This window comes from Polypterus senegalus, chromosome 7 (genome assembly GCF_016835505.1).
Source record: "Polypterus senegalus isolate Bchr_013 chromosome 7, ASM1683550v1, whole genome shotgun sequence".
NCBI classification, from domain to species: Eukaryota; Metazoa; Chordata; class Cladistia; order Polypteriformes; family Polypteridae; genus Polypterus; species Polypterus senegalus.
The window spans coordinates 168,703,744-168,723,496 of NC_053160.1; the positions used below are offsets into that span (position 1 = coordinate 168,703,744).

A 19,753-nucleotide genomic window follows, 5' to 3' on the forward strand; every position below is an offset into this window, starting at 1 on the left:
GCCCGGGGGTCCCACAAGTTTAGGGGCCACCAAGCTTATCTATGTATGTTGTGACTTGCTGAGTGATTGTGTAGGTAGGGGCCCCAGTGCACTGCTTTGCCCAGGGGCCTATAATGCTGTTAAGATGGCCCTACCTAGTTAGAGTAGCCAGGCTTACTTGCTTCTGTGATGTCAGTGAAATAATGTTCACCTGTTCATTTCTGGGTGGGACTTTCAAAGTTATTACGTTGTACTTCAAAATACCTTAACATGCCAAGTATTCACAGTTAATTATGTCATCATTTTAATTTTATTTTTCCTGAGTCACAGTGGCAACATTCTGAGCTGGACTGACCAGCTCATGCTGTCCCTTGTAGTTTTCACCCAGTTGCTTCAAGCGGATTATTAATGAGGCACAAGCCAGTTGAGACGTATAGTCTCTCCACCATGTCCTAGGTTTTCTCCAGGTATACAGTGACTAGTACACATACTTCCCACTCTCTTTAAAGGTGCCAAAGTGTTTCTACTAACTGCATGTTTAAAGTAACTAAACTACCTCCCCTTATTTTTGGAAGTTGCTTTTTTACTCTGGTTTTCTTATATTATGGCACTTTCCACCTAATTCCATGGAGTGAATCCAGTTGCATTCATATTTGAGGATGGTGATACAGTCTGACTGGTAAACTAGTATAATATTAATACAACTACTACCACTGTACCTATGGCTTGATCAATTGCATTACTGAATCTAGCTTCATTAAGTAGTAGTGATGAGTGAATTCCATGGTGTTCACTTCACCTTGAGTTCAGAGAACTCCGCAAAATGCATTAAAGTAAATAGGGAAGGACTAGTTGAACTAGATTTGACTGAATTATAATTGTGCAGTCATCTTTAAAGTGTCAACTGAGGGTTAGGGAAATGTCTGCCAACTTTACTGGACTCATTATTGTGGCCATAAAAGTGACCTGAACTATGCGACAGTGATGCCAACCACTCCACCACCATGTCTCAGTGAGGTCAAAGAAGAAAGAACACAGTCAGAGATGCGCAATCCGAAATCATAGTCAAAAGTAAAAAAAATCTAAGTAGGTCTTTTAAAGGCAGAAAATTCAAAGTGGTGTGTCATGATTGATTGCTGTGCGATTGTTCTAATTTTTGAAGTCGCGCTGAAAGCTCTTCATACTGTCTGTGCTGATGTTTTGCACTTTTTTTTCTATCAAAAAGATAGAAATGTCTTCTAAATAGTAATATATCTTTTGTTATTATTTCATAGAGTCTCCTGTATTTTGGGGGAATGGGGGGTGTCGGACTCATTCAAGGTATGTTTTTCATCTCCACATGGCTAATTATGCATCCGTAGGGCACATGCCTCCTTTTTTTTATACTGACTTGAAGCTTGAAGACCGACCTGCACATTTGGCAACAAGCAGAGATAACATGTTATTTATGCTGTATGTTTCATAAAAGTGGAGGAGTTTAAGTATCTCGGGGTCTTGTTCACGAGTGAGAGAAGAATGGACCGTGAGATCGACAGGCGGATCGGTGCAGCATCCGCAGTGATGCGGGCTCTGCATCGGTCTGTCGTGGTGAAAAAAGAGCCTGAGCCGTAAGGCGAAGCTCTCAATTTACCAGTCGATCTATGTTCCTACCCTCACCTATGGTCATGAGCTATGGGTAGTGACTAAAAGAACGAAATCGCGAATACAAGCGGCTGAAATGATTTTCCTCTGCAGGGTGTCTGGGCTTTCCCTTAAAGATAGGGTGAGAAGCTCAGTCATCCGGGAGGGGCTCAGAGTAGAGCCACTACTCCTCCGCATCGAGAGGAGTCAGATGAAGTGGCTTGGGCATCTGATCAGGATGCCTCCTGGATGCCTCCCTAGTGAGGTGTTCCGGGCACGTCCAACCGGGAGGAGGCCCCGTGGAAGACCAAGGACACGCTGGAGGGACTATGTCTCCTGGCTGGCCTGGGAACGCCTTGGGATTCTCCCGGAAGAGTTGGAAGAAGTGGCCGGGGAGAGGGAAGGCTGGGCCTCTCTGCTCAAGCTACTGCCCCCGCGACCCGACCCCGGATAAGCAGAAGAGGATGGATGGATGTTTCATAAAAATAAAATTTTGAGAACTTGCATTATTTACTTATTTGTTCTACCACTAACTAAGAGCCACAGAGTCTGTCATGCAAATGATCAGCATTATATACCTGGAAGGTGGTCCCATCCAGTGTTGGCTGTTACAGTTCCGGGTGATGTTGTGCTGGCCTCACAAAGCATTATGGTGTGCTTGAGAAAATAATTTGGCGGTTTAGGAGAACTATCAGTAAATTTGATAAACAAGAACAAATGTGAATGCAGCAAATTCACTGCAAGTAACACTTTATTGAAATTCGCTGATCAACACTAAGTAATACTGTGCCTTTTTTTTTTTTTTTATTTTATTTAAAAGTCCTTTTTTGATAGAGTTCCTCACCCTTTAACTGAATAAAACCAACCCCACTGTTCAACCCCACCATGCCATCAAGTTTACAGTCCAAAGCTCTGATCTGATCTGCTCTGCTAATTGCAGGAGAACCACATTATTTGCAAAAACCACAATTATAACTCTTAGGTTCACAAGCCGGTTACTGTACACCGGGCACTCTGTAAATGCAGGCACTGAATGGCATATAGCCATAGCCAAATAGTCATTGTTCTTGCAGAACTTTCCACTAGGTATCATGGTATCATACTTTATACTATGTATAATAAGCTTTTTTAGAAACCACAAACCATTATATTTGGCTTTAGCATTTCTGGTTAGATCTAATCCACACCTTTGGTTGTGTCACAGTGGAGCTGTATAATCACCACAGTAATCGTAGCCAGATAAAATGCACATATCCGTAAACAATGTTTCTGGTGCTGCTCCCTCAGACAAGGCTGTGTACACTGGGTATAGGAGTTCCTCATATTGCACCTTTTTTCTTGTCAAAAATTCAATTTGATGTCAACTGTTTCCCTCCAGTACTCAAACTGTTCTCATGCTCTATATGTGTCAAACTCCATTGAGCCACTGGAATTTGCTTTCTCCACTGATGCAGCACTTGCCCTTTAGGTATGATGGCTCTCTTAGTCAAATCTGTAAACTCTCCTGTTAACATGCACAGAAGACCTTTTTTCTTATAGCGCTGTTTATTCAGGAGTCCCAAAGTAGTGTCTGCGAAAGGCAACAACAATCTTTTGGCCACAGCCCCATGTACCTGCCTGCACTACTGATGTCTTCAGCCTTGTTGTTTTAGACTCCCTGTCATTTTCGTCTTCTGATATGCAGGAGAAGCTCTTCCTGAGATGATAGTTCTATTTTCAGCATAGCCTTAACACACTTTTGGGTATTTGTGGTTTGTCCAGTGGTTGCTCCGTTTATCTCAGCCAGCTCATCACCAAGTAATGATAATTTCATCTAGTGTGCAGAACATTTAGGCCTTGTATCATATGATTATATTGGTGCCAGGCAGATTTGAGAAAAGTCTTGTGTTCTTTATAGACAATTCATAATTGGCACAAATCCAGTAACAATTGACTGCTCAGATTCAGATCAGGCAGGTGCGAACGATAGGGGGCACTCTCGCTCCCTTGAACCCCTGTCCACGACTCCAGACACCAGGTAAAAGTCCAAATGTTGACTTTATTTTTCTTCCACAGTGCACAAAGCACACTCTTCACCACAATACTCATATAAATCACAATAATAACAAATAACCAATCCTCCAGCTCCCAGATGCATTGCCACCCTTCCACCCAGCTCAGCTCATTGTCTGGGAGTTCCCATAGTCCTTTTATACTCCCTGACCCGGAGGTTTTTCTGCCCAACAGTCCACAAGTCCTTATTCCTTCCGGGTCAGGGTAAACAGTCCTTTTCTTCAACCCGGAAGTCCGTCGCTCTTCCTATGACGAACCTCCAGGTCACAGGGCACGAAGAAGCCCTCGGTCCTCCCTGCAGCTCCCTCCTGTGGCCCCCACGGCATCCAGCAGGGCTTTGCATAAAAACTCCATTGTCGATGATGCCCTGCTGGTCTTCTGGGGACCTCCATGCTGCAAGGAGGGCTCCACCTGGCGGCTTGGGGGTATTGGCCGGGATAAATGGCCGGCCATCCTTCACACAGGCCACCCTTCCTAGTCATGCTCCTCCAGGTATCTCCACCATACCTGCATAGGACTAAGTCAGTAGACGGTATATTTTTAAGCACAGAGGCCAATGTTTCTCAAAAGACAAAATACTTTGAAAGGTTGGTATAGCTCCTAGTGTGCAAGCACAGTAAATGTTTTTTTTCTCTATGAAATTTGAATGTGTTCTCTGTTGCTCCAAAGTACAAACTCTAGCAATGGTCTGTGAGCTTCTCCAGAACTGAAGATTCTTAATCTAGATTTCTGATTCCAGAGCCAGTTTAGAGCTGTGTCTTACAAATCTAGATGAAATAATAGGTGTATAAATAAGTAGTTATTTGACTATGGTTTGAAAATGCTGGGTGCTACCTCCACATGTGTATTATATGTGCTGTTTTTTAGATTTTGCTATTAGTTTTACTTTTCTGCTCACAATGTAAAGCATAGAGCGCTCATTACTTATGCACTATAACTCTCGAGAACACAGCCTCGCACAAAGCCAGAGTCATTAAGAATACATGATGATATAATAATAATAATTATTAATTCTGTAGATTTATGTAGTGCTTTTCTCACTACTCAAAGTACATCTGTGAGTGGGGAGCCTCTTCAACCACTACTAAGGTGTAGCAGCCACTTGGATGATGCCACAGCAGCCATTTAAACACCAGTACACTCACCACACTTTAGCCATTAGGTGGTGAAGTGGTGAGAGAGAGATATCCTATTAGATACCAGGGAAGATTAGGGAGCTAGAATGGCTAGGCCGTGGTGGGAAATTTAGCCTAGATATAGGGATACATCATACTCTTTAAAAAGGATGCCAGTGATTTTTTTTTTATGACCACAGAGAGTCAGAACCTTTGTTTTGCATCTCGCCTGAAGGATGGCGCTATTTTTACAATATAGAGTCTGTCCATCACTGCACTGGCACATTGGGATCCACATTCAGACCACAGGGTAAGCACCTCTTGCTGGTCTCACCAACATCTCTTCCAACAGCAAACCACAGTTTTTCTCGATGGTCCTGAGCTGCCATAAATAGGCTTTCTGTTTTTCTCTCTGGTGCATAACTGCCAAGCCACACTTGTGCAATGCAGTGTCTTTTTTATCAGCAGTTCAATTTCAGTTTCAGCGATGGTCTTGAATCTCAGCTTCATTGAACAAGCACGTTCTCTTGATTTTATTTGTCACTGGACAAACACTTTCTCTTGATTTTATTTGCCTCTGCTATGAGTGGGTATTTTGCTCTGCCAGCCTCATGGGTATACACAAACTTTGTGAACTTATTTCTGCCAAACACAATATAATTGCTCAAGCCAATGATGGTTGTTTTGCTTGTAGACATGAGTTTGACGGATCTGTGGCCACAGTCCATAAGTTGATTCCAAAGCTATATATGAGGAGTAGATTTACCTGGCTGTTGATCAATGAGATATTGTTATTTGAGTTGACTGGAGGACCACACAATGTTGTTGACAGCATTCCTTTGCTATCTTCTTTTTTAACTTAATGTGTTGAATATCATTGTTTTCATTGTTGCCCAGGTATTTATTGCTATCTTCTTGGCTCAGGCTACGAAACCTGTCTTGTTGTTCAGCTGGAGAGTTCTCCTTTTGACATGTTTGCCATCATTGAACGCTTGAGTGCTGCAGCTATCCAAACCCAACTCTTTCTGATGTCATCACTAAAACCTTTGATGGCTATCAGGGCTTGTTTGAGTTGATGCTCCTCTCTAGTGAACTGCCTGACATGACATCATCCATGTAAAGCTGATGACTGATGCATTGTTGGTGATTGATAGCATATCTTGGACCGTGCACTGTATGCCCACTAGATTGGCTGAAAATAAAACTGAACATTTTCTAAAAAGTGGAATTTTTCAGCAGCCTTTTAACAAAGTTGATTGCCCGCTCTCAAAGAAAGAGAACTCTGCTAAAATGAAAATAACATGCATTACACCTGTAAATTAAGAATACAGACTCTAGAAGCAAAAGGGAGAGCAAGTGGCTCTTTACTGTAGCATCAAGAATATTTAAGATATGTTTTAATGTATTCAAATATATTCTTATCATTTTTGGAATTTAAATAATGGTTTTGCCTATTTGGACAGCAATACTGTAGAATTGTTTGTTCTGTTCAAGAAGTCAAAGGCTATTTTTGAACTGCAGCAAAGTCAGTGAGAGGACAGTGCAAAACAGTATGATTTCAAAGCAGTGTGCAGATGCAAATTGACTTAAGTGGATAAAGCAGTGAAAAATACTGTAAGGAATGTTATCTTAGGTGATGTTAGAAGTGTTTTTTGAAGATCAGTGTGGGGGTCCCCACTTTATGTTAATAGATAAAAATGTAATCTACAAAGATTTATAATATACATGAAAAGCACTGTGTGTATGTTTGCGTGTTGGTAACACGACATACTGAAACAATGTGTAATTTCAAATTCAATGTGAATGTACAGGAACAAAATGATTATAAAATGATTAATAATTCTCAGGCTGAATTATTTCATTTTAAAACCTGCAAAACAACTCACTGTATTTTTATTTCTTTCAAACAATGTCACTTCCTTCTGCAGACCTAATTAGGGAGTGGTGGGTGCATTCTTCTGACATCTCATTTAGGAACAGGGGAAACGCATAAACATGCCTACTCTTCTGTTTCAAAGTGTTCTTCTCAATTCCACTACAGGAAAAAACTACTGCTCTTTTAAGGACAATATTTACAGGGATGTATCACTGTAGATCATGTTGACTGTCCATTAGTATTGTGTCTTGACATCATGGCGGCTGACAGAACTGCCATGATATTGAAAGTTACGGATGACACTGCAGTTTTGACCCGCTGGACTGGCTAGTTTGAGCAACTGTTTAAAGCTGATCCTCCGACTAGGACGTTGGATACCTCGTAAGTCCATGGTTCTTGAGGCTGATTCTCCAATTAGCTATGAATCTCACAAATTCTCTAAGATTGCACACATGGTGAACCAGCAGAGGGTAGGGAAGGCTGCAGGGATGTTTAGTGTCTGGGGTGAACTTTTCCAGGTTGGTGGTAAAGCTGTCCTCCTGGCCTTGAAAGCAAACTTTGCTTCCATTTGGTAGATGGGCATTATCCAAACTGACTGGAAAACAGGACTTGTTGTCCCTACAGGAAGGGTGATCGCCTGGATTGCAGCAACTACAGGGGGATAATGCTGCTCTCGTTATCATGTAAGGTCCTTGGTAGGGTCATCCTCAATAGGATCTGGGGTCGAGAAGTTGTGGGGCATTTGTTGGTGAAGAGAGATTCACTGATCTTGACTTTGCCGACGATGCTGTGATGTTTGCAGAGTCAATGGAGGCTCTGATCGGGGCTCTCAAGAGACTCTGTGAGGAGTCAGAGTGTCTGGGCTTGTGAGTGTTCTGGGTAAAAATCAAGATCCAGGCCTTTAATGACCTCTTGGGCTCAGCCATCAGCAGTGTGTCTGTCTGCGGAAAGAGTATTGACTTTGTCAAGAGGTTTACTTACATCGGCAGTGACTTTCATGTCTCTGGTTACTTTTCCTTTGAAATCAGTAGATGGATTGGGAGAGCATAGGAGGTCATGACACCACTGGAAAGGGGTGTGCGGCATCCCAATATCTTTGCAAAATGACAAAGGTCCTAGTCTTTAGAGTCCTTGTGCTTCCTGTTTTGCTGTATGGACGCTAGTGAATTGAGAAAGGCTGGGCTTCTTTGGTACTGTCTTTCTTTGGAATACCCTTGGGTATTGCTGGTTTGACTTTGTGTTGAATGCATGGTTGCTCATGGACTCCCATACAAGTCACATCACCTGCATTGTGAGGGAGCATCAGTTATGGCACCACAGACATGTTGCACGATTCCCAGAGGGTGATCCAGCTCGCACGATCCTCATTATTGTCGACCTACAGTGGGATACAAAAGTTTGGGCAACCTTGTTAATAGTCATTATTTTCCTGTATAAATCGTTGGTTGTTACGATAAAAAATGTCAGTTAAATATATCATATAGGAGACGCACACAGTGATATTTGAGAAGTGAAATGAAGTTTATTGGATGTACAGAAAGTGTGCAATAATTGTTCATACAAAATCAGGCAGGTGCATAAATTTGGGCACCGTTGTCATTTTATTGATTCCAAAACTTTTAGAACTAATTATTGGAACTCAAATTGGCTTGGTAAGCTCAGTGACCCCTGACCTACATACACAGGTGAATCCTATTATGAGAAAGAGTATTTAAGGGGGTCAACTGTAAGTTTCCCTCCTCCTTTAATTTTCTCTGAAGAGTAGCAACATGGGGGTCACAAAACAACTCTCAAATGACCTGAAGACAAAGATTGTTCACCATCATGGTTTAGGGGAAGGATACAGAAAGCTGTCCCAGAGATTTAAGCTGTCTGTTTCCACAGTTAGGAACATATTGAGGAAATGGAAGACCACAGGCTCAGTTCAAGTTAAGGCTCAAAGTGGCAGACCAAGAAAGATTTCGGATAGACAGAAGCGACGAATGGTGAGAACAGTCAGAGTCAACCCACAGACCAGCACCAAAGACCAGCAACAAAGACCTACAACATCATCTTGCAGCAGATGGAGTCACTGTGCATTGTTCAACCATTCGGTGCACTTTACACAAGGAGATGCCGTATGCGAGAGTGATGCAGAGGAAGCCTTTTCTCCGCCCACAGCACAAACGGAGCCACTTGAGGTATGCTCAAGCACATTTGGACAAGCCAGCTTTCATTTTGGAATAAGGTGCTGTGGACTGATGAAACTGAAATTGAGTTATTTGGGCATAACAAGGGGCGTTATGCATGGAGGAAAAAGAACACAGCATTCCAAGAAAAACACCTGCTACCTACAGTAAAATATGGTGGTGGTTCCATCATGCTGTGGGGCTGTGTGGCCAGTGCAGGGACTGGGAATCTTGTCAAAGTTGAGGGACACATGGATTCCACTCAGTATCAGCAGATTCTGGAGACCAATGTCCAGGAATCAGTGAGAAAGCTGAAGCTGCGCCGGGGCTAGATCTGTCAACAAGACAACAACCCGAAACACTGCTCAAAATCCACTAAGGCATTCATGCAGAGGAACAAGTACAACATTCTGGAATGGCCATCTCAGTCCCCAGACCTGAATATAATTGAAAATCTGTGGTGTGAGTTAGAGAGCTGTCCATGCTTGGAAGCCATCACACCTGAATGAACTAGAGATGTTTTGCAAAGAGGAATGGTCCAAAATACCTTCAACCACAATCCAGACTCTTATTGGAACCTACAGGAAGCGTTTAGAGGCTGTAATTTCTGCAAAAGGCGGATCTACTAAATATTGATTTCATTTCTTTTTTGTGGTGCCCAAATTTATGCACCTGCCTCATTTTGTTTGAACAATTATTGCACACTTTCTGTAAATCCACTAAACTTCATTTCACTTCTCAAATATCACTGTGTGTCTCCTATATGATATATTTAACTGACATTTTTTATCGTAACAACCAACGATTTATACAGGAAAATAATGACTATTAACAAGGTTGCCCAAACTTTTGCATCCCACTGTAAGTGGCTGGACCAGGCTAAGAGGATGCTCATGTAACACCTGGCTGCAGCACACAGATAGTCAGTCATTTCTGGAGGGTGGGACTAGACCATTTGTCTGCCTGGGGGTTTTCCAACCAGGATCCCAAGCTGTTCTGTCACGTGGTGAGTGCGGCACCGCACTATACCAATGCATGCTTCCCAACCTAACCTCACCAGACCTTGATATCGCATGGGGAACATCGTACACAGAGGTAAGGGTTGGATTAGGAGGTTAAACATACTATGCTTACTTGAGTAATAGCTAAGATCAAGACTATCTCTAGCATAGAGAGGTGGCAGTTATATAAAAAAAAAGAAATTTAATAAATAAAAAAAAAAAGTTATGGTGGTGTTCTGATGAATGAGTCTTTCTTGAAGCCACAGTTTTTGTGCTGTCATACATTGGCATTATGAAAAGTAAAATAATAGTAATATTTTATACATTAAGACATATGGAACAAAATAAAGAAAGATGAGGTTCAACTCTTGATATTCATTGTATGTGATATTTTTCTAATAAGTTAAAAGTGCTGTTTTCACAACCCTTTAAGTTTTATGTAATCTCATATACTATTATAAAAATGCACCTTTCCTATCTTTAAGTGTTTTTAATAGAAGACTGTTCACAAATTTTTGTTATTGATTTTAATAATTGCATATTTTCTGCATTTTTAGCAGTAAAGTTCTTAGACACTCATTGTATCTCCTTTGATCCTTGTCATAGGGAATGGCTTGTGTGGGACGTACAAAGGAATGCACGATTGTTCCATCTAATCATTATGGGCCTATACCTGGTGTTCCAGTTGGAGCAACTTGGAAGTTCAGAGTACAGGTAATATAATTTTATTGAGGAAGCAAGAATATTGGTTGGTTTTTCTCTTCTGATGACGTGAATATTTAAGTTATGCTCCAAATGTTGTTTTCTTTTCATAATAAGTAATTATATATTAACATTACAAAGTGAAAAGAAAAAATAACATTAGAATGGCTTAAAATGTACAGAATTATACATTGTATTTAAGCAGTTACTTAAAATTATACACACTTGTCAATGTCAATTTATTTATATAGCACATTTAAAACAACATAGGAATGCTGTGGCCAAAGTGCTTTACAATAATAGAATAAAAGAAAAAGTACAAATAACATAAATAGAAATAAAATATATGAATGTGGTGTAGCGGGTCCACAGCTCATTGTGCAAAAGCCATTCGTTTTAAATAAATGATCGCGGCTTATCGAGGGGACGTTGGGCCATAGTGGGCCACGGGACGATCCGTATGGTGGGCGTTTCTCATCGAGTGCACAGGTGAGGAACTGCCCACATTCGTGATTGTCCCATGGCTAATGCTGCAGCTGCTGTGGCCCTCGTCATTTAAAAAGAAGCGCGAGTCGGTTGTGAGGGTTGGAAAAATGGAAAAAAGATCGAGATCAAAAAAGAGAGGAAAAGAGGACGGAGGTTACAGGGAGCGAGGAAGCAGGCGGTGCGTGCGGTATGGTGAGCGCGCGATCGAGCGCTCGATCGCTGGCAGCTGTGAGGAAGCTGGGTGTAAGGCCGTCACCTGGGTGTTTGAGTGGATGTTGCTCCCGCTGAGCGACCATATAGCGGGAGTAACCTGGTGTAAGCGATGAGCCGCAGAAGGCGCGAAAGGCAGCGGAAGTCGGGAGGCTTGGTGGTGGAGTCCCCAATGTGTGCGTCCTGGTCATTGGTGGATATCAAGTCTCGGGGACTGGGATGAGAGCCAAACCGAAGTCAGGGATCGGGAGGTCTCCAGTCTGGAGTGTGTAGAGGAGGGCAGCTGCAGAGAGCGTCTTGCCTGCTGCTAAGCCCAAACGGGATAAGCAGGTGAGACGCTAACAGAAAAGAAGCACCGAGCTTGTTTGTTGTTTTTAAGACTGCTTCCTAAAGAAGATTTTAACCTCTGGTTTTTAAGGATTGTGTTTTTCTATTGGTTTTAACCTCCACCTTTTATTGGATTATTTAATGATGAACGAACTGCACTTTATTTGAACGCTGTTTGTTTTGATAGACTGTTTTTTAATAAAAGCACTATTTCACTTTTAACCATCCCCTTGCTCAGATGCTCAATTATTGCCTTCACTGACTAGCTCACTCGGTTACGTTACATCGACGGTGTTGGGTTCAAGTGCTTCCAAACATCAAAGGGAGTGTGGAGCCAGAACCCACATGTCACAATGAACATAAATGAAATAAATAATACATAGAAGTAATGTTACATAATCACAATGAGGAAACCAACAGTATTACTGAAGGTCAACGGAATGCAAGTGAATAGAAATGAGTCTTTAATCTTGTTTTGAACAGTTCAATTGTAGACGACTCCTTTATGTGATGAGGTAAAGAGTTCCACAAGTGAGGAGTAGGAGCTGCAAACGCTCTGTTCCCCTTAGTTTTACACTTAGTACAAGGGACAACAAGAGACAACTGACCAGAAGATCTAATTACTCTAGATGGCTGGTGTAAAGCACACAATTCGGATAAATAGGCAGGAGCAAGACCATGTAAAGATTTAAAAACTAGCAACAAGATTTTAAAATCAATTCGAAAACTGACGGGCAGTCCGTGTAAAGAAGCTAATATTGGAGAAACAGAATCATACTTTCTTGCCCCAACTAGGAAGCGAGCAGCAGCATTCTGGACCAACTGTAACCTGCATATTAGGGATTTGCTAATCCCAGAATACAGCAAGTTGTAGTAATCAAGGTGAGAAAAGATAAAAGCATGAGTAGCTTTCTCAAGATCCCTAGAAAATAAAAAGAGGCTTGATCTTACCTAATAGACGAAGCTGGAAAAAAGCAACTCTCAGTATTAATCTGTTTTTCAAAAGAGAGGTGACTGTCAAACATAACACTAAAATTGTGGACTTGAGGTTTGCAAAAGACAGAGAAAGAGCCGAGAAATCCAAGCCCAATTTGGGCTTTAGCTGATGGACCCACTATAAGCACCTCCATTTTATTTTGATTCAGATCAAGAAAATTATTAGACATCCAGGATCTTTGTTCAGAAAGACAGTTGTGCAGTTGATTTTATGGCAGAGTTGCAGACAGGAATATAAACCTGAGTATCATCAGCATAGCAGTGAAAAGAAATGTTAAATTTCCTAAAAATAGCTCCAATAGGGTGAAGGTATATAGAGAATAAAAGAGGACCCAAAATGGATCCCTGAGGAACACCATATTTAAGAGGAGCAATAGATGAAAAAGAGGAATTTAAAGTCACTGAAAAGTGTCTACCAGTTAAATATGACCTGAACCAATTAAGAGCAGCCCCTTTAAGCCCAACAAGATCTTCAAGCTGCAACAGCAATATCTCATGGTCCGTAGTAGCAAAGGCAGCAGACAGGAATGCAGCACCACCTGAGTCAGTAATAATAGAGATGTCATTGAATACTTTTAGGAGGGCCTTCTTAACACCATGATAACGCCTAAAGCCAGATTGGTAGATCTCAAATAAATTATTGGAGTTAAGGTGATCAACCAATTGATTATAAATAATTATTTCTAAAATTTTAGCCAGAAATGGCAGTTAGGAAATTAAACACCAAAACACCAGGATCTAATTCTGCCTTTTTTAGACAGGGACGCACCGCAGCATGTTTAAAAATGAGGGCACAGATTCCTCACTAATAGAATCATTGTTAATTGCTAGTAAAGATGGACCCAAAACATCAAAGACTTCCACTACGAGGCGTGGTGGTACAATATCAAGAGGACAGAGAGCTGGTTTAAGGGTTTAAATCATTCTTTTTAACTGTGAAAGTTAGACAAGATCAAAAGATTCCAAGGCAATGCCCTGTTTAACAGTAGGAAGTTCATAGCCAGTCTGAACAGCGGATAGTATCAGTTTTACTGACAAGGAATGAAAGAAACTGCTCACATGAGTGAACAGTACTATTTAATCCCATCACAGAACGAGGGTGAATGGCCGCTTTAATTGAATTAAATAAGATCCTAGGATTCTTAGAATGACGGGATACTAAATCAGCAAAGAAGTCTTGTTTAGTTTTCTTAACTGCAGCCTGGAAGTTGAATAGTGATCTGTTTAGAAACAATCAGGCCATCCTTTTTCCAATGCTGTTCGACAGGTGTGGCGCAGCAATCGCATAGTTTCATTTAGCCATGGATCAGGTCTTCCCTTATTACAGTGTATCTTGAGTGAAGCAATTGAGTCTAAAACTGTTTTGCAAGAAGAATTAAATTTTAAGACAGAATCATTTTGGACATGCACATCAAGACTAGAGACTATGGTTTTAAAATCAGATATAACAGAAGAATTTAGAAAGCGTGAGCAGCGTGGGGGACAACTAGTAGTCGGGACATCAACAGTAATAGTCAAATCCATCATTATAGAAAAGTGATCAGTGAAAGAAACATCACATAAATCAATATTATTAACTGAAATATCACGTGTAAGCATGAGATCAAGGGTATGACCGAGAGAGTGCGTTGGCGTATTAATATGCTGGACAAAATCAAATGAGTCCAATAGTGATGAAACCTTTGGTTAATAAGTTTTTGATTGACAACAAACGTGAATGTTAAAATCACCAACAATAAATACTTTGTCATGGGAGAGGGTAATATCAGCCAGGAGATCATATAAACCACAGCAAACAAAGAAGGGGAGCTGCACACTTCGAAAAGTTGCAGATCGAAGCTACTAAATGGACCCTTTGTAAGGCTCTGACACAAGAACATACTTTTAAAAACAGTGGCAATGAACCCACCACAACAAGTCAGCCACTGAGAGAATTTAAAAATGAATAACCTGATGGTACCAAGTCGGTAAAACATGAAGAGTCACCATTTACAATCCAGGTCTCAGTGATGAAAAAGAAATCCAGATTATTTGAGATAATAGTCTTGCAGAATAAAAGTTTTATTAGACACTAATCTCATGTTCAAGAGAGCAGCCTTGATAGAAGTAGAAGAGCTTTTTGCAGGGTGAGCACGGGTGAGTGTGCGAAGTTTAGCAGCGTTTACTGCCCGAGGGCACACCGTGGAAGAGTGATGCCACCTTGAAATGGAGAAATTAAATCCGGTATCCAGTGCCCATGGACCAGGGATGGAGTCCTATGCAGGAGAAGATGAGTCTTAGACAACTCAGAGGCATCAGGAATCCAAGCTCTGGGACTTGAGTCGGCGTTATTTAACAGCAGAGTCGGCGTTGTTTAACAGCATTACCGGCTCTTTTCCCACAGCGGGTGCGGGTGCTTTTGCGTGTCCAAGAGGCATTCAACTCACTGATACAGGTGAACACCGGTGTCCAGGTGAAGAAGTGAGGAGATGAATAAAACAAACGTGGAGGTTCACATAATATCCCATCAGGAGATGAAAATTGAGAGGAGAGCAAGGAAGAAAATATGTTAAGTAAAGAATCACGATTGTAGGACAGTGGCCGTTGGGATAAACTAAAACATAAAAACAAAGTTAAAACATAGATTAGCGAGACGAGCAGGTGGCCAGCCACACCAGTCGGCACCATCTTGAACTATTCACTTCATTTTTTTGTACTGTTTATAACACATGGAAACATGTATGTTTAATGCTAAAAGCATACATTCTGATTCATTATTTTTTCCAAGGTAGATTACTACAAAGTACAATTTATTGGCAATGTTCATAATGCGAAGCTCACAGCGGCCAGTTAAAGTAAGACTGTACACAAATCTTTTTGAGTTTGGAGGTCAAGCAGAGCTAAGTGTTTTAGAAAATAACCTGCAGTTCTCTGTGGCAGCGTAAATGGGTGCATCACAGCATACTATGGTATAATAGCCTAGTATATTGATCAATAACCAAGCATAAGCTGTGAAAGTCCCTGCTTTAAATCTAGTGTGCCATGTCTTTATGCTACTTAGATACCTGTGCAATGGAGGATGCAGTGGAAATCTCTTGGTATAATGGCATCAGTGTTGGCACTCTTTATAAAGATATTGTAAATCCCTGTCTAAACTTAGTAAAGCCGTTCAGTCTCACAGACATAAAACAAAGCAGCTTTATTATGCAGTATAAACTATGCTTCCCAAACACTATGAAGTTACCTGCATATGAGAACACTTCCTTTTTTTTTTTAAACTAGCAGGATGTTTAAAGTAATACAGTATATATGATAAGAGCATAGTTGACTGAAATGAAAAATACCACAGTAAAATTCTGATTGCCACCATGGTTGTGAACAAACAATTGCCTGGTTATCCAAAGAGATAAACTATAACAAGCAGCATTTTTAAAAAAAATGTGTTTACCTTCAGTGCATGAGCATTTAGAACATTATTTCCTATACGTGTAAACATCTCTCTATTATAAAAAAAAAAAATTCTTGGAAGGGAGACAGGACGTGATCATCTTGGAAGACGATTTGACATCCCGCAAGAAACACTTTAACGTCACGCAAGACAAGGCAGTGAGACAACATTTGAAACAAGTTCATGGACATCTAACCTAGCAGTTGTTGGAATACTTTTGGCAGATCTTCTTGTAAGACAATTTGACATCCCGCAAGAAACACTTTAACGTTACACGAGACAAGGCAGTGAGACAACATTTAAAACCAGTTCATGGATATCTAACCTAACAGTTGTTGGAATGCTTTTGGCAGAAATGCTTCATGTGCTTTCAGCTCTTAAAACAACGACAAGCAACAAGCAGAAGACTCAGCTCGCCAGCAGCAGCAAGCCAGAAGATGATCTAACCGTTAAGCCACCCCCTTCACAACGCGAGCAGCGTTATATGTCCTGTGAGAAAGATTTAACCATGCCCAGGGCCAGAAATAAAAGGACAAGTACTGTATTATTTTTAAAAAAGTTTTAAAGTAAAAGTGAAAATAATGCATATGTAACAATTTCCATGAAAATAGTCTCTTTAAATTGTAAATTTATATCTGGTAAACGAAACCTGGGGGTGGGCGAGCAAAGAGAACAGGAGGCAGAGACCCCTAGTTTTCTTAATGTATATTGATACATTTGGTATATTTAACTGTAATTTTCTGTGTAAGAATATAGATAATGTTTTTGTCCTTTTTTGAGCAATGCATTTGTTTCCTTGACTGTAGCAAAAAGCTTAACACTGAGAATTTCGATGGTGATTGCTCACTAACTACCTGTCAAGCTTGTACACCTACGGATAAGTGGTGGCACAAATGTTTGATGGCAACATCTGTATTCTTTTACAAGTGACTGTATATTGATGCCACACATAACTAGTAGATGACAAAGTGCTTTATTTGTCTAAGCACTTATTTCAAGTAACAACTGACAAAATAAACATGACCTGTACACTGTAAGCACGTCAGGTCAACAGTGATCATTGATACTTTTTATTGAAACAATTCCTTCTCCATCTGTCTACATATTTTGAGGAAGTTTGGGACACCTACAAGAAGCTGAGGTTTAAAAATTTGCTCCTGTTTGCTAGTGCTGTGTAGATTGTACTTGCCTAATGTCAAAGTGATATAAAAGCGTTTTGTCATTTGGATGTCAGTACTATTTTGAATTTGTGTGTCTACTAATGCAAATTATTTGCAAAAATGCAAGGTTTTCCTTTCTCTGTATTGAAGTCTTTGCTGTCTCAAATGATAGTTATGATAAATAGAAAGTGTTGTATTGCTGTGTATATTCTACCTGAGTAGTTTCCATGTCATATGCCTTTACTTGAGTACATTTTTAATTAGTAATATTCCTTGAGGAGTATCGTTTAGTGCTTTTTTTCACCTTCGAGTAATATTATATTATTTAACTTAACCTTTATGATCTGAACTCTCAGATGTTTACTTTCTTTATTTCATTATTATTCTGTTTTAACCATATAGTATGCTAAAGAGGTGGTGCAATAAATAAATCATCATTCGTTTTTACATATGTTTGGAAGGAGCTGTCTGACTGTCTAGCTCAAGAAAGGAGTGCTCTTTCACAACTGCAGAACATAAATACTCAAAATCCAAAGTCAGTCACTAGGAAAAGCAGCAGTTGACCTATGGAAGGAATGTTTTACTCATGTGCAGTTGTATGAAACATGTTCAGGACAAAATTGCTTGAGTGAGCAACAGTGATAATATTAGTCCGGGTTTAAAAAACGAAAGAAAACAGCTGCAAATATTGTATACAAAAAAGTACCTAGTTTGTTACATAGTATGTCTGATACTTCTGATTATCAGACAAGTAGTAGTATAATTGAGCCCCATTGTCTTAGAAATGTTTTTGAGGTGAAGACAGGTAACACACAGCTAATTACTGAATACATTCAATACATACATGTCTTCTAGGTTAAAGTTCTCTGCAGACTGTATATTATATATGTAGCACAATTTATACCCAGCTGTGTTAGTATGTAGAATAGCAAACGATGGTGATTAAAAAAAAATAAGCAAACTGTTTTGTTTTATTGCTGGTCCAATACGATTTTTGATACTGATCATTTGGTTCAGTCCTGGTGCTCCTTCATGGTACTTGCAATGAAGACATGTATTATGTATTATATGTATTATAATATAAAATTTGTATTTTCCTTTTCTGTGCGCAGGTCAAATCCTTATTTTTTTTGTAACACAAATTTTATATATTTGTTTAAAACCAGCAGCCTTTTTCTAATCTTTAAGTTTAAATATATTTCACAAACATTGAAAATAGGAAGTTTAATAATCCTCTTTCTCTTTTTCAAGGTGAGCGAAGCAGGTGTTCACAGGCCACATGTAGGAGGAATTCATGGACGTAGCAATGATGGAGCATACTCCTTGGTTTTGGCTGGAGGATTTGAAGATGAAGTGGTGGGTTCTTCAAGCAAGGAACTTGCTTCTTACTTTCAGTTTATTGTGCAGAGATAGGATGTTTGGTACTTTTTTTCAATTAATATTTGTATTAATCTGAAACTAAATATGGTTATAAAAACTTCCATAAACAATACCTAGTACTTGAAGCAGCGAATTTTCAACTTTTGTTTTGTTTTGATTATACACTATTTGGAATCCATATTCAGTACATACATTAACTGTTCTGCAGTTTAGAACCTCCATACAAGGAGAAGCTTTATGCATTTGAAATATAGGTGATGCTTATTTCATCACTCAAGAAATGTGGAAAATTTACAAAAAAGTGTCTTAGTTTTGTGAGGCAGCTGTATTACCTATTTGGCCACATTACTCTCTAAAGTTTGCATGTTTGTTGCCAAATCCAAAGTATGCTCTCGACTGTCATATCACTCTAGTGATTGGCTTCCCAACCTACAAAGGCATGATATGTTTATCAGTGACCATCAGTGAAGGGCAATATTCCTGTTAGGCACATCTAGGTGTGCATCTTCTTGTGTCTCCATTTCTTAATGAGATACTTTATTTTCATTAAGTGAGTAATTTTAAGTTTAATTGAAAAAATGTATCCTTTTTAAGATTGCACTACTTTTTAATTTTCATATTGCAACATATATTTCTTGTGACAATCAAACCTAAAACAGGATAAAATGTAATCATTCGCCAGAAGACTAATGAACTTTAACAAATGTAATGTAAACATTTAAATCCTTGTTATTTTTGATTAACTTTTCTCATATTTGAAGTCATCTTTACATTATGCTAGTATATTCTGAAGAGAAGTATAACTGTTAATGTGAACACATTTAAGAAGTATAATTGAACATATGCACATCAGAAAAGTTTTGACAGGAATCTGTATTTACCAAGCTTTTGAAACATATCATGAAGTCAGCATTTGCAGTTTATAAATTAATTTTATCAATTTCACTACTTGGTAACTCATTACATTTATGTATACTACTCTGTATAAACCAATACTTGTGATTGTCATTAATATGGAGGCCTAATCTACCCATTTATGCCTAATGAGGCTTCACACAACTTTCTTTGCAACTCAGATTCCTGTTTAGTGTCTTAATTCTATTTGCTGTCTCATTGTGGGCAGTGACAATTCTACTTAACTCACAATTCTTTTTCATATGATGTACTTTAGCGTTTAAGCCCAGTTTAATTTCTGCCCCCAAGATGTAAGATATATGTTAATGTAAATGATAAAAAAGAGATGTTAATATAATT

General features: G+C 39.6%; 1 protein-coding gene across 1 annotated transcript in view; it reads left to right on the plus strand.

Moving 5' to 3' along the window:
- The window catches only part of LOC120533005 (E3 ubiquitin-protein ligase UHRF2-like), a 161,910-nt gene that overhangs the window by 81,939 nt on the left and 60,218 nt on the right, over positions 1–19,753 (plus strand). Inside the window, exons 8-9 of the mRNA XM_039759592.1 lie at positions 10,418–10,525; positions 18,371–18,475. Coding sequence (XP_039615526.1) covers positions 10,418–10,525; positions 18,371–18,475 — 213 coding nt within the window. The remainder of the gene's footprint in view (positions 1–10,417; positions 10,526–18,370; positions 18,476–19,753) is intronic.